The 15,035-nt window shown below is 37.3% G+C and overlaps 1 protein-coding gene across 6 annotated transcripts in view; it reads right to left on the reverse strand.

Moving 5' to 3' along the window:
* Positions 1 to 9,829: 9,829 nt before the first annotated feature.
* The window catches only part of CPNE8 (copine 8), a 179,514-nt gene continuing 174,308 nt past the window's right edge, over positions 9,830 to 15,035 (reverse strand). For all 6 annotated transcript variants that reach the window (XM_036455438.2, XM_036455442.2, XM_036455440.2 and 3 more), the window contains one exon: positions 9,830 to 11,710. In XM_036455438.2, coding sequence (XP_036311331.1) covers positions 11,522 to 11,710 — 189 coding nt within the window. In that variant the 3' untranslated portion in view covers positions 9,830 to 11,521. The remainder of the gene's footprint in view (positions 11,711 to 15,035) is intronic.

The raw sequence follows: 15,035 nt of genomic DNA on the forward strand, positions 1-15,035 counted from the left end.
CCATGCCAATGCTTCCTTTTGCAGAGGTAATAAACTCATGCAACAATTGTCCCATTGAAAAGTGGTGGTTTGAGAGGGAGTTTGGGTGAGCTGCTACGATTTTCAGAAATTTATTAGCCCTGGCCAGGGTGGCTTAATTGGTTAGAGCAGTGTCCCATACACCAAATGATGGTGGCTGGATTCTGGGTCAGGGGACATACCCAAGAGGCAACTGATTAATGTTTCTCTCTCACATCTACCTCTCCTTCTCTCCTTTCTCTCTCTAAAACAATAAATAAATACAATTTTTAAAAAAATGTTGGCTTCTATAGATCAGAACAGACAATATTATTTTTCTAGACTTTAAAAAACAGTGTTGTTGAAGTATAGTTTACATACCATAAAATTCACTACTTATAAATAATTAAAATTAATTGATTTTAGGAAACAAGAGTTTTGCAGCCATAACTATAATAAGTTTTAGAATATTGTCATGTTTTTTGTGTATTTTCTGGCAAAATCAATGTTTGAGACCTTTAATAAATAGAATAAAGTAAGAGTATACATGAAACCTAGGCAAGGTCTACCACTGGGCTCAACAAATCTGAGGTAATCTGGTGAATGGGAGACTTGAACCACTAAAGTGGCATCCTCTTGAGGAAATTCATTCTGAAAAACTAAAAAGCCATAAATAATTAGATTTATCAAGTAACAATGTTAGCATGGGACCCATGCTTCTGACTCCAACCTGGTGAATATTGCTGGGGATTTGTTGCTTCTTCCACTCCCATATTTGATTCATGCCCAGTGGTTTTTTTCATATACATACATGGTAGGAAAAAAGTGGGTTTGTAGTTGTTCTTATGGAAAATAATACAATAATTAATAAATAATAATATAAAAGAATAAACTCTGTTTTGTGTATCCACAACTATAAACCTATGTTAGCCCTACCCTGTTTGAGGCACTAAGTAGGTATTTGTTGAATGAAATTTTTTCAGTAAGATAATTTGACTTATACAGAGGGACCCACCAAAAAGCAGGTTTTGAATGTACCACGATTTAATAAAACACATCACAATAGGGAAAAGGTGCATTTCCACCCACTCTGCAGTAGGACAGAGAGCAGCTTTGGCATATGACAATTCCATTAATTGGCTGCAGTAGGAAACCACATCACCTGCAGAGAGAGAGCAGTACCTGTGAATGAAGTTGAACTTAGGAGATATGGTTTGGTGAAGGATCAAAGAGGCGTTACGATGAGTGTGTCATGGAATTGCCCATACATCTCAGTGTGTTTGATAAATCTGAGACCCGTGGGGAATTAGTGACCCTGCCCTCCTTCCCCACTTCATTCTGTTCTGCCCCTGCCTTTGCTCACTAGGCTGTCACCAGAGTGGCTCTTTAATCTGGTTTTCTTCCATGACAAATAGTTTCCTCCTCGGAGCCTTTTTGCTAGCTGTTTTCTCTTCGTGAAATGTTCTTTTCTCCTATAAATTGGAGATGAGTCTTTGCTTTTAGATTTCAGTCTAAAATAAGCACCCAAACACTTTTAATTATATCACTCAGCTTATTTTCTTTATTGTACTTTGTATGCAATATTATATATACAGAGTGAGGTAAACATAGGTGAGTATGTGAAGCACAATTTATTATTGTACTAGAGACAAGGGACACGAAATTCATGCACTCAGAGTGGGGGTTCCCTCAGCCAGGACTGCACTGCGCCTTTCGCAGTCTGGGAGCCCTCCAGGGATGTCTGACTGAGAGCTTAGGCCTGCTCCCACTCCTAAGTGCTGTTGTGGAGGCAGGAGAGGCTCCCACCACTGCTGCTGCACTGACGAGCCATGAGCCCCGCTTCTGGCTGAGCAGCGCTCCCCCTGTGGGAACACACTGACCACCAGGGGACAGTCTGCATAGAGCGTCTGCCCCCTGGTGGTCAGTGCATGTCATAGCGATCGGTTGTTCTGCTGTTTGGTTGATTTGCATATTAGCCTTTTATTACATAGAATAATGTGTTATAGGCAAGGTCTCTAATTCATTTTTTTTAGGTAGTTAAAAGGAGAGGCAGAATTTTCACTTGAGCCTGATGCTAAAATTGCCCTTAGCTAAAAAATCTGCATACCACTGAAACACATCTTGGTTTCAAATAAACATCCACACTGCTCTATTATGTGTACAAGTATTGAGAACCATCCTATCACTTTAGTGAAAGGTACCTTCTGTTATGTTACAATGACTAACTTTATCTCATGAGTTGTGTTTTGGCTTCAAGCCTGTATCCAGTATTCATGCAGCAACTTCAGCCCTTCTGTTCAATATTTACCTGGTATATCTTCTATTTTCTTTTCTCTGAATCTTTCTAGATTTTTATGTATTCGATTATTGCATTATTTTCCATATGGACAACTGTAAACCTACTTTTGACTCACTGTTAAGCTTATAAATATGATATTCTTATATGTAAATTTATATATAGTGTATATTTAAAATAAATGCAAAAAATGGCTATTTTATGCATATACTAGAGGCCCAGTGCACATGAAATCATGCACAACTAGCTTGTTTCCACTTGCCTCAGTTGGCTGCCCTGCCCATCGCTGCTCATAGCAAGAGCCAGCCCTCTACCACTCATAGCTCTCTGCCACTAGTAGCTTGTGCCTGGCCTCACCCACCGTAAAAGCTGCTGCTCATTGGTTTGTGATGGTGTTAGGGTGTCATGACCACAGGCCTTTTATTAGTAAAGATAAGCATTTTTAGAAGAAGCATGAGTTGAGGGAAATATTAACAAAGCAACATCGGTGGCTTAAAGCTTTAAGATCAGCTTATAAAAATGTATTGCTAAAAACTTTCTCTAGGAGGTGATCCAGCTCTATTGCTAAATAGGCCCAGTAGGAGGAGATTTGTATCTCTAGGTCAAGCCATTCTTCAGTTGAAGAATTCTAACTTTAAAAAATTTTTGCATATTGATACAGAATTATGTTTCCTTGTAACTTTATTACTAATCATTTTCCCCTTTGAAATTACATAAATTATATCTACCGTATTTTTCGGACCATAAGACGCACTTTTTTCCCCCCAGAAGTGGGGGGAAAAAGTCCCTGCGTCTTATGGTCCAAATATAGCCTACACATATACTTTAAAAAAAAAAAAAGTTTTTTTACTTGCCCAGCTCTGTGTGGTCTCTGTGTGCTTGCCCGGCTCTAAAATGGTTCTAAATGCTGCTGTTTACTTTACAGGGTTGATTACATGTGTTTAAGACTGTGATGTTGGGTTTTAATGCACATAAAATATTTTAGGACACTATTTGTTTCAGAATCTTTTTTTCTTCATTTCCCTTCTCTAAAAACTGTGGGTCTTATGGTCCGGAGCGTCTTATGGTCCGAAAAATACGGTATATACCATATTTACACATTTTTTTCAGTATTTGATGGAATATGGGTTATTGAAAATTCAGTCCTTAAATGGGCATGAGAACATTGCAATGTTAAAGGAAGATGGTTTCTTGAGAGTGTATTAAAATATTAAGGAAGCAGTAACCAAAGCAATGACATTATCAGACGAAGAACAAACAAAAATTTACTGAAGACACTGAAATGTGAAATGTTTGGTTGGTCTTTGATGTTGCTGCCCTGGAAATGGGTGGGGTGGGGAGAGGGGAAGCTTAGGTCTAGAACAGAGCAGATGCAATTCCAAGAAACCGGGTTTGACTGGTGGCTGGGAGGCTCAAGGCTTCGTTTTGAAGTTTATTTGAACCAAAGGGTGAGGAAACATCAACTGCTGAGAACAGCCCAAGGTTTTCAGAGCTATTGTTTTTAATCTATATGAAAACTTGTCTGCAAAATAGTATCCTTCTATTGGCTTGCTGCTGTACATTGAGATTCAAGGAATGATTTCCATTTTAAGATAGAAAAACAACATGGTCCATGAAGCTATTTATAAAACATGATTCCATTAAAAAGGGATCAGGACAGTGTGAAAGCACTGTTGAGCTTCATGTTTTTTTCTATAAAAGGTAGTAGAGTGGGTGAAATTAAATTTTTCTTTTAAGTCATATGGTATGCTCAAGATTCTCTACTATTTCTGTAATGTCAACTCACTGGACTTTAATTTAGTTTAATGAGCATTTATTGAGTACTGAATGTGTATCAGGCCCTGTGTTGGCTATGGAAAATGAACACAGAGATGTAGGTTCTGACCTCAGGCGGCTCACTGTGGTGAGGAAAACAGGCCTGTAAATGAGAAATTTTCTGCCCAAACCAAATTATGAGGAGGAGTCTGAGCAGTGGGCCCTTTGGGAGAGGCTCAGGGAAACACCCTCAAGGAATTGACAGAGAGTGGTAAATGTGAATGAACTTACAAATGAAAGATACCATGACCCCTTGAGATACAGCTAGTTCAGTGTGGCTGAAGCATGTATCAAATCTGGGAGAGATAAAATTATAAGGGCTAGACAGATGAACAGAGAGCAGATCTTGAAATGTTCCATGTTTGGTTATAAACTAAGATGGAAGAAAATGCAAATGAATTCTCATCCATATTCTCTGATGTCAGGTGATATTGTACCTATGTAAGGCCTTAGTTTTTCCTGTGCTATATTTCACCATTACAGTAGCATAAAACTCAATAAATATTTGAATGAATGGATAAATGAATTTTGAGCCTTGACTCTACTATTCCTCTAAAATCAGATACCTGTTAGTCGATTTCTTTTTTTGACACTTCAGTCTCCTTACAACCTCTTCCCACAAAAATTATCATATTATTGGTCTTTAGGCAATTTATAAAGGGAAAATAAGTAAGACCTCCCCACTGCAAATGTGGTCTACGCCAAGGGAGAAATATCAGAATGGCTATTCTGACCTTCTATCATACAAGCTGGAGAAAAAGAGACATTGATTCCTATGGTAGTAATTCAGGGAGTGCAGGAAAGCTTTGCTGAAAGCAGCATTTGAGTTGAGTCTAAGTGGATGAGCAGAATTTTGAGAGGTGTGGACAGAGGTTTCATGTGAGACAGTGCTTTGTAAATGCTTAAATGCTAAACCGAAGTCATTACTACAGTTTAGAAAATAATTACAGGAAATGGATGATCAGATGTAGGCAAGATTTTGAATATTTATGTATTCCTTCTTAGAAAGTAAAATGGAGTTTAGTCACCAACTGGTGGGTGGATTCTGAACTAAAACACAAATATGTAATAACGACATGTCTCCACATTTCTTCTCCACAGCCAAATTCATATTAATCAAATCCTTCTCCCCTGTTGCTAAGCAGAAGCAAGAATACATTAAAAACCGTAAATATTAGCATAGTAGAATTTGTAAGTCAACTCGTCCTATTACAAATGCAGTTGCAAAGTTCTAACCGTCTGTGCTCTTATCTACACTCTGTGCAGGCCTGAATACTTCCCCCAGATGGATAACCAGCACTAGGAAAGACAGTAAATGCTTGTAAGCATTATCATTTCTTCTGTCCTTGTTTACTGACCCCACATTGACTGTTGACTGCACATCTATGCAGGTACATGCATGAGTGAAGGCATGTAATCACCTCCAACACGCACACACACACACAAGCGCGCACCCACTGGGAAATACACAATGCACAGATTCAATTCAAAGGTGAGAATACAGTACACTCTTCCAGTACTTAAAATGTAAATTCTTATTGCTTTCATTTTTAAGGAAGAATGTGCTGCACCACCCTGTTTTAAAGGAGTGTTTTATTTTGTTTATTTTTATTTTTATGTGGTATACTTGGTCAAAGAACATTTCAAGCGTAAGATCCTGTCATTTGTGACTCTCCTGAGTCAGGACCTATAGCTATCAGATGCCTCAAAGCTTCATTAATCTCTCCTCCCCTGCTGCCTGCCTGCCTTTTGACCACTTCACTGCTAATTAGCCTGAGAGCAGGTGGAGAAAAAGATGCTGCTAATCTCTATTCATGCTCTTCCCAGTTCTGATTTACAGGAGCGAAAAATAAATATGGGAGAATATTGTATGCGGATGTTTTAAGATTTCACTGATGTCTCTCAGTCTGGATACATTGAAATTTAGGCTTATCTTAAAATATTAAGTTACTAATGTAACATTCTTAATGATTTCTTTCCTTCAATTCACTTTCAATAACTCAATGGATGACCTGCTAATACAGACAACAAACAAGTAGTAAATGACAGGAGGATAAGAACTGGAACACACACAGGCATGAGAGCACTTAAAGAAACTCAGACATTCACAGAACAATGGGACCTGGGTTGTTCTCCCATTTCCCCTCTACCCTCCTGGTTCTCAGGTCAAGAAAGTGGTGAGAGTATGTGACTGGTTTGGAGTAATGACTAAGTTAATGACCTGCCTTTTTAATAAGAAGCTAAGGTTTTCACTAGCTGACCAATCTCCCAGAAGGCCCTTGAATAACTCAGTTATTAAGTTCATTAAGTAATCTCCTCCCATCAAGCTTCTGAGTGTGCCCCAATTAAAATAAATTTTATTGAGAGAACCACAGGATAGTGCTGTAAAGAGCTTTAGAATTATCACCCCAATAAATGGATGATGAAAATTAGGTTTAGGTATATAAGTGATATTTTTCCCAAATCAGTTGGTCAAGATGAAAGCTCAGGTCTTTTTGACTCCATTGTATGGCATATGAAGTGAGTTATGCTCCTTCCTACTGGTGAAGCTTCTAGAAGTTTTATAACCAGCCTAGATAAAAATGCCCAGCACAGCCGAAACCGGTTTGGCTCAATGGATAGAGAGTCGGCTTGGGGACTGAAAAGTCCTGGGTTCTATTCCGGTCAAGGGCATGTACCTTGGTTGCGGGCAGATCCCCAGTAGGGGGTGTGCAAGAGGCAGCTGATCGATGACTCTCTCTCATCGATGTTTCTAACTCTATCTCTCTCCCTTCCACTCTGTACAAAATCAATAAAAAATATATTTTAAAAAAAATGCCCAGCACATATATAATCCTTTGGATGTAGATTTCAAACCATTAACTTAAAACTACTCTATGGCCTCAGAAAATAAATAAAAAATTAAAAGCATCTATAATTCTTCATCTCTCCAGACTGTCATATGATGACCTAATCCATCAATGTGTTTTGGGAGCTCCATGTAACATTTAGGAATTTGAAAGTTTATTCTTGATTAATTCAAAGAGGTTTTTAGTGATCGTTTCTGTTTTATCAGGGCTCCCCACTTTTAAAAAAAATGTTTGTTGATTTTTCAGAAAGAAGGAGAGAGAAACATTGTTGAGCCAAACATAACTCAACTGCCTCTTACACAGCCCCTACTGGGGATGGAGCCTTGCAACCCACGTGTGTGCCCTGCAGGCAACCCCTAGGTGCACAGGTTGACACCCAACCAGGGCTTGGCTCCTGACTTTTTAAAGAACCTTCTGGTGCAGAGTTATTTTCTAAAGTGCATGTCCAATTTTCTCACCTCTAAATTATGGAATATGCCTTTTGCTATGGTTGAAATGATGGACTAATTTTTAGTACATTCCGATTTTTATATTCTTAAGTATTTTTAAAATGTTTTTATTAATTTTAGAGAGGAAGGGAGAGGGAGAAACATCAGTGATGACAGAATCATTGACCTGCTGCCTCCTGCACGCCCTGCACTGAGGATAGAGCCCACAACCTGGGCATGTGCCCTTGATAGGAATTGAACCTGGGAACCTACAGTCCACAGGAAGACACTCTATCCACTGAGCAACACCGGCTAAGGATTTTTTAATGTTTTAAAAATAAAATTGATAACTAAATAAAAAGTGTGTTATGTAGTGTTTGTCAAAATTATTTTTGTGGAAATGTTAAGTTACCAAACTTGTTCTCTGTCAAAATAACTGAACTGGTGTTATAATTCCCGTAAGCTATTTTGTAAGATGAAGATCTCTGGAAGAGGAGCTATTTTTAAGCCAGCCCTGAGCATATTCCTTCCCTCAACCTTCTTCATAATTGTAAGGTCAATGATATCGACCGCTTTGACTAATAGCAAATCCTATCTCTATGAAATCAGCTTATCTAAATACATTAGGAATGCTCAGCAGCCTGTTTCATGGAAATTAAATTAGTGAATAACTTTGTGATGAGAAAATCATGAGGTCATGGCCACTATTGCTTGAATCTAAATGAGCAAATCTTTAGAACAGTGTGGTTTTGCTCTTTCCATGGTAAGACCTCAGTGGCCATGTCTCTCAGATTTTGGTAGTCAGAGCATCTCCAAGACAGGAAGCAAGAACAAGGCAAGTGATGGGATCAGGGGTGGTTTAATAAAGTGTGAAATAAGCAACAATCCTTCTGAAGATGTTTCCTTTAAAACTGTGCAGAGTTCTGTGATATGTATTAGAACACTGTTTGGAGACTTCTGTTTATTATGTTAGCATTTTTTCTGAAATTACATACAAATATTTTTCATACAGTAAGACATTTTACTGTATGAAAGAATTGCTGGGAGTCACATTAATTAAAAAATAATTTTATTATTATTATTTTTAATATATTTTATTGATTTTCCACAGAGGAAGGAAGAGGGATAGAGAGCTAGAAACGTCAATGAGAGAAAAACATCGACCAGTTGCCTCCTGCACATCTCCCACCGGGGATGTGCCCATAACCAATGTACATGCCCTTGACCGAAATTGAAACTGGGACCCCCGAGTCCACAGACTGACACTCTATCCACTGAGCCAAACCGGTTTCGGCTAAAAAATAATTTTAATATAGGTATTTACCCTACTCTCCATTGGAAAAACACTTCTACTTGATGGGTGTGAGGCTGAATCTGAGTTCTGAACATTGTTAGGATGACCATCTATGAAAAGAGTGAACTTAGCCCAGGCTCATACTGCTGTTACTCTCAATTTCCCTTTCCCATCTTCAAAAGAAGCCCTTTCTAGCAGTTTTTCATTCAAATCTTCCCTTACCAAAGGGAAGGGAGAGCTTAAGAAAAGATCTAATGACAAAAAGCTATTTCAAAAAACAAGTTGGCGTAAACTTTTACATCAGTATGTTTATAAAATGTCTTATTAATTTTTAAAAGTTCCAGGTCTTTCACCTCAGCACCTCTCTATATTGTGTGGAAGGAAAGTGTTTGCTGTTTGTGTGTGTTTTTTTCATTTAAAAATATATTTTTTATTGTTGCCGGTTTGTATGTTACTTTCAGATACTAGCACAGGAAACGAAGGAATATTTGGTGGGAAGGTGGAGAGAGGTACACAGCAGCAGCAAGTAATCCATGGCATTTTTCATTGCACAGCCCCTACTGGCAACTTTCACAACATTGAGTCACAACCAATATTTACTCAATGGTAACAAACTCTGCTCTCGTTATATAGTCTTGGATAAATCTCTCAGCCCCTTCACTCTTGGTTTCATCTTTTAGGCCAGTGGTCGGCAAACTCATTAATCAACAGAGCCAAATATCAACAGTACACGATTGAAATTTCTTTTGAGAGCCAATTTTTTTTAAACTTAAACTTCTTCTAACGCCACTTCTTCAAAATAGGCTCACCCAGGTTGTAGTATTTTGCGGAAGAGCCACACTCAAGGGGCCAAAGAGCCACATGCGGCTTGAGAGCCGCAGTTTGTCAACCACGGTTTTAGGCAATGACAAGACAAGGCGAGGTATTTTCTAATCTTACCCACAAAACTAACATCACCTAGGTTTCTGGTAATTAACAGCCATACAAAGAATAGCCATTTTATGGCTAAGAATGAGATTTCTCCATTCTTAGCCATTTACCCCCACTAGGTTTGGGCACACTTATTTAGATAAAAAGGGCACATCTTTCACTTTCACTTATCAATTCAAAGAAAAATCACTGATGTTTGACAAGAAAGAAAGAAAAAAAGAATATTGATTTCATTTATTTTTGTTACTGATGAACGTAAATAAAAAATATGTAGGTTAGTAAACTATACTGGCATAAATATTTAAGCTCAATTAAGGAAGTCATCAGATTCCATGTCATTATGAATAAAGTATACAGAGCAAATAGTCATCCTTTTAAATATTTTAATACATACTTAAAAATGGACACTTTAATATTACATAATTATATAATGTTGATGCTGTTAGATATGTGGATGTATACATTTTTCTTTTCAGTAAAATAGTTTCATGCTTATAAAAATCACCCTAAGTCAACTTGGGACAAAGAGAACAACATACCATAAAAATAAATCAAGTAGTAAATATATAATTAAGGAAAAATATTATAAAGCAGTTACATTGTTGACACAAAAGAAAAAAATAAATAAATACACTTTTCTATTATTTGAAGGCAATTCACAATCATTTCCAGGAATCCTGTGAGAATTTAAGGCCATTTGTTCTAAAGAAATGCTTTAATTTGGACACAACATCACAAAACTGTAATTCTTGTAAAAACTGTACGTGCAAAAACTCTTTACAATTAATTGTGGACAAGCAGATTTGTATATAGGAGAAGGTTATTTCACAAATGAGTTGTGCACTAAGTCACGTGGTTGTGTATATTTCACTGGGAATTTCACAAAAAAACTTCCAGCTTGTGCACCCTGTGTGGCAATGTGGAAAGGTGATAGGAACCAGTAAGAGAGACAGTATCCCTTTGAGTTAAAATATCTAGACAAGATATAGTGGAATAAAAAGTTTTAAAACTTCTGCTACATGGTTCACAGTTAAATATTTGGGGTTTTAATCTTTCTAAATAGCATTATAATATAAAGATGCCACTTTTTACACAAATACACAGTATTTTCTGTGCCATTTACAGTTCACAACGTTTTGACTTTTTAAAACATGTCTACTTAGCAGCACAAAACATAAACGGACTGCAGTCTAAATTGGGAACCCAAACTCCATGGAAAATGCATGTTCTTACAGGATACACACCTGTTAAGCTGAAACTCCCATCCTTGGCCAATGCAGAGGAACTGATGCCTGAGCAGGTGCATAAGACAATGCACTCACGGGAGAAATATGCAAGTATCTTTCCTTTCCTTTGTTGGCAACTGTATTTGTCCAGACAGTCATTCAAAGAGATATTGCTCTTGTAATTATAGCTATTGCAATTTAGAAGACAAAGGATTCAATATTCAAAACTCTTGATCTTAAGAACAGTTATAAAAGTATTGAAATTTAAAAAGTAGGAACATGTAAACATTGACACAGAGAGACTGCTTCCCTATACACACAGCAGTCGAGGACAATATTTGAGTTAAAAACATAGTTTGTGCTTTTTCCCAACAACACATTGGAAATTAGCTGTTCCTGTCCGAAACAAAAACAAAAAACAAAAAGTAAAGATTCAAAGAAGACATCCATATTTTGCCTCAAGCATTCAAACAATGTTTCTGTTGCTCATGCAACAACCATATTTACAGTTTTGGTTTAGGAGGAGAATAATTTTGGATCCCAGAAAGCCTATTCACCAAGGACTGCTGAAACCCAGCGGAGGAAAGGTTCCGTTATTCCCTGGTTCGGTACAGAGCACCAGGACCGAGCCTGACTCAGCAGTTCTAACGATGACGTGCAGCTGATGCGAACGTTTCGGAGCGCAGTCATATCTGAGTCTGTAACACATGTGTAGGTGGGGTGTACGGGGGAGGCGCCGGCGATGGCTTGATTCCTCGGGCCCTCATGTAAGAGAGGAACTGCTCGGGGATCTCAGCGAGGACATCCTTAGCCAGCCTAGCCATGCTCAGTATGTGGTTGCCACTTCTGTCAATATAATCCCGGAAAGGCACGAACTAGAAGACAGAGGTGAAAGAAAGTTAGTTCAGACTGAGACACAAAAATCAGCACAGGTCAATATTTGGTTGTAGGAGTGTCAGAAATGATTAGAGTTGTGGTGAGGTGGACAATAATTACTATGCACGGTAAAGATATTTGGTTTATTCTCAACAACTATAACAGGAACCATAACTTGCCAATATAAACTTTACCTAAAAAGGGATGAAGCCCTGGTTGGTTTGGCTCAGAGGTGAGAGCATCAGTCCACGTAGCCAAAGGGCCATGGATTTGATTCCTGGTCAAGGACATGTGTCTGAATTTCTGGTTCAATTCTGGTTGGGGCTGTGTGGGTAACAACCAATTGATGCCTCTCTCTCTCCCATCAATGTTTCTCTCTCTCTCTCTCTCTCTCTCTTCCCTCCCTCCCTTTCACTCTCTATAAATCAATGGAAGAAATATTCTCAAGTGAGGATTAACAGCATCAACAATAAAACATAATCCTATGTCCCCTGCCCCCCAATAACTCGTCTCTTTGTCCTGATACGTCCATCATATTGCTACATGTGTTTTGCAGTTTTGAGTTCTCTACCTAGCCTAACTCCCAATAGGATGGAGCACTGAACCTCCTCAGGGCTCACTTTCCTGTCAAATAGAGTTAATCCATGTCTAATTTAGATTTCAAAGCAAAACTACTACCCAACGCAGGGTTAAAAAAAAAAAAAAAAGTATATCATTAAAGACTCCTAAACTCGTGTATTTTTCAGTATAACTAGAACATCAAGTCATAGGGTCATGAATATGAAATTCACAGTCCGTATTAGTGGGAACTTGAAATATAGCATGGGGCAAAAGTAGGCAGAAGCTTACCTATAGGACAATAATTTTACCCTCTACGTCTGAGGAAGAAAACACAACTTTTTAGAAAAGTGTGCTAGAAAGGTGACAAATCTTATTCTTACCCTGAAAGTAGCTAAGTAAGGGTAAGAAAAAAACTATTATAATAGAATATAATTTTCAGCTGAGAAGTAGAGGATGTGAACTATTGTAAAGTTGTATTACCTAACTTATGGACAAGACTTGGCATTTTTAATTTAAAAAAATCAAAGTTAAGGTCTATTTTCTCTCAGAAACTATGATTAGACAATTGAGACAATAGAAATCGACATAGTTAAGGATTAATGAAAAAATATGTCTAATTGTAGTTACAATTTATTTCGTCCTCATTTTAAAAGGTAAGTATTTTAAAAATTAACATTTAGTAACGTTAGTATGGTTTAGTGTACATCTAATTATCTTTTAAGCTGTTTCTTAAAGGGTTCATTTCCCCCCAAAAATATGTAGCTAATACCAACATTTTAGGGAAATGCTGACACCTCTGGTAAATAGGTGATACTGCCTTAAGGGAGAGGAAATCTGGCCTGCCTTGTATTTTTATTTAATTCTTTACCTTTCTTCTACACCAGGGGTATTACACTCATTCACCTTTTCACCTCTTTTCCTTTTATTCATATTACCTTTTCACTCACAAAGCCTGGAATTAGATTTCCTAGGTTCAGAGGCTGGTTCTTCTACTTATTGGCTGCATGAACTTGGACAAGTTATTTTTCACTCTTTGCCTCAGTTTCTTCTTTTATAAAACGAAGATAGTAATACCTATTTATTAGGTTGTAACATAAGTAAATTACCATGTAAAGTGCTTAAAACCATACTTAACTCATAATACGTACTATATATAATAGTTATTATCAATATTTCCATTGTTATTCATCAATTTATATTTAATTACATGTTCAATATAAACATAAAACTATCCTCTTAAAAGTTTTATATTTACATTCTTATTCAAAACAGGGGACATTCTTATCAATTTGATCTCTTTCAGATTTAAGTACAATACAGTATTATAATCTAAAATAGTAATTCCTGGCCTTTTTGTAATTTTAAAACATCTGTTAAAAACCCTCAAGATGAAGGACCCCATTTGCACTCTCTGTCTCTGGAATATACTTAGGCCTCCCCCTCCCCTTCCTCTTCTTCTTCCCCTGCTCTTCTCCCCCAGTACCCTATGCATTACCTTTGACTTTTTCTCTCCTAAGCTCCAGGGGCCCTTCCTTTGCTTTTATAACTTTCCTGGGCCTATGCAGTCCAGCTGGCTTACTTTTACTACCTCTGTAACTTTCTAAATAAACTTTTTTTTAATATATAATTTGAAAAATGCACAGCCCCCCAAACACCTTTCCAGCAATTTCTGTAAGATGTGTCACTTTTTTATTAAATTAAAATGTATTCTTAAGAGTGTTACAATATTCTGGAATATCAAAACTAAGAACCATGATCATTGTTCTCACAATGTATACAGTTATACTTACCTAAAATACTTTGTAAACAACAGATAAAAATATACATGTCACATTTAACATGCTTGTTAGGTGGCAACACAGATATGCCCTTGAGTATTAAGGGACTGTGCCGGATTGAAAATCAATGTAATACCAAGTTGGGTGCATGTGTGTTGGGCATAGAAAAAACATGTTGAGAACTTTCTACTCATAAACCTAGATTATCTAAACCTTTTCCAAAGAGACATTCATCAACTTAGTCATGTCAGGAAGTACTCTGCTGAGAAATGAAAAATGACAAGTCACTCTTCATTTCCTCTACTTGGTACTAATGTTCAATTTTACAGTTTTCATGAAAAATATATGCCCTCTTTCTTAAACTATTGCTCAAACCCTTCTACAGGCACAACTTTCCACTTACCATCTCAGACCACTCTGTTTATCATCTTTTAATCACTAATTTCTGATCACCATACTTGGGGACCTCCTCTTCAGAATCATGTCCCCACATTTGGGCATGGAGATCATTGACTATTATCACAAATTAACCTGGACCCTTAAAACGCTTGGAGTAAATCAATGTTCACTTGCACTAATTTATTACATGCATATGAAGAATACCAATAAACGCATTCTGTTCTGTAGAAGAATACTATGTCCTTTATGCTCTACATCTTTCTCTTAGCATCCACCCACTCTAAGGAAAATGTTCCACACAGCTGCTCTAATGGCCGGCTTTGACTATTTGTGAAAACAAGTTTAAATTAGTTTGGGCAAATGGGCTTTTAGTTGCTGTTCTGCTCAATTTTACTAGATTGTTCCTACTGTGCAGAGCTCCATTAGTGATTTTCAAGTCTAAATCTTCAAGGTCATTATTCTCCATTTAATGGAAAATATGATTTAAATATAATTTTCAAGGAAATGATAGGGTGACGAGCATCTGTAGGCAACCAAGAGAAATGACATTGCTTTATACACAATGGCTAATCCATAGCCCAAGCAA

This window comes from Pipistrellus kuhlii, unplaced genomic scaffold (assembly GCF_014108245.1).
Source record: "Pipistrellus kuhlii isolate mPipKuh1 unplaced genomic scaffold, mPipKuh1.p scaffold_m20_p_3, whole genome shotgun sequence".
In the NCBI taxonomy this organism is placed as follows: domain Eukaryota; kingdom Metazoa; phylum Chordata; class Mammalia; order Chiroptera; family Vespertilionidae; genus Pipistrellus; species Pipistrellus kuhlii.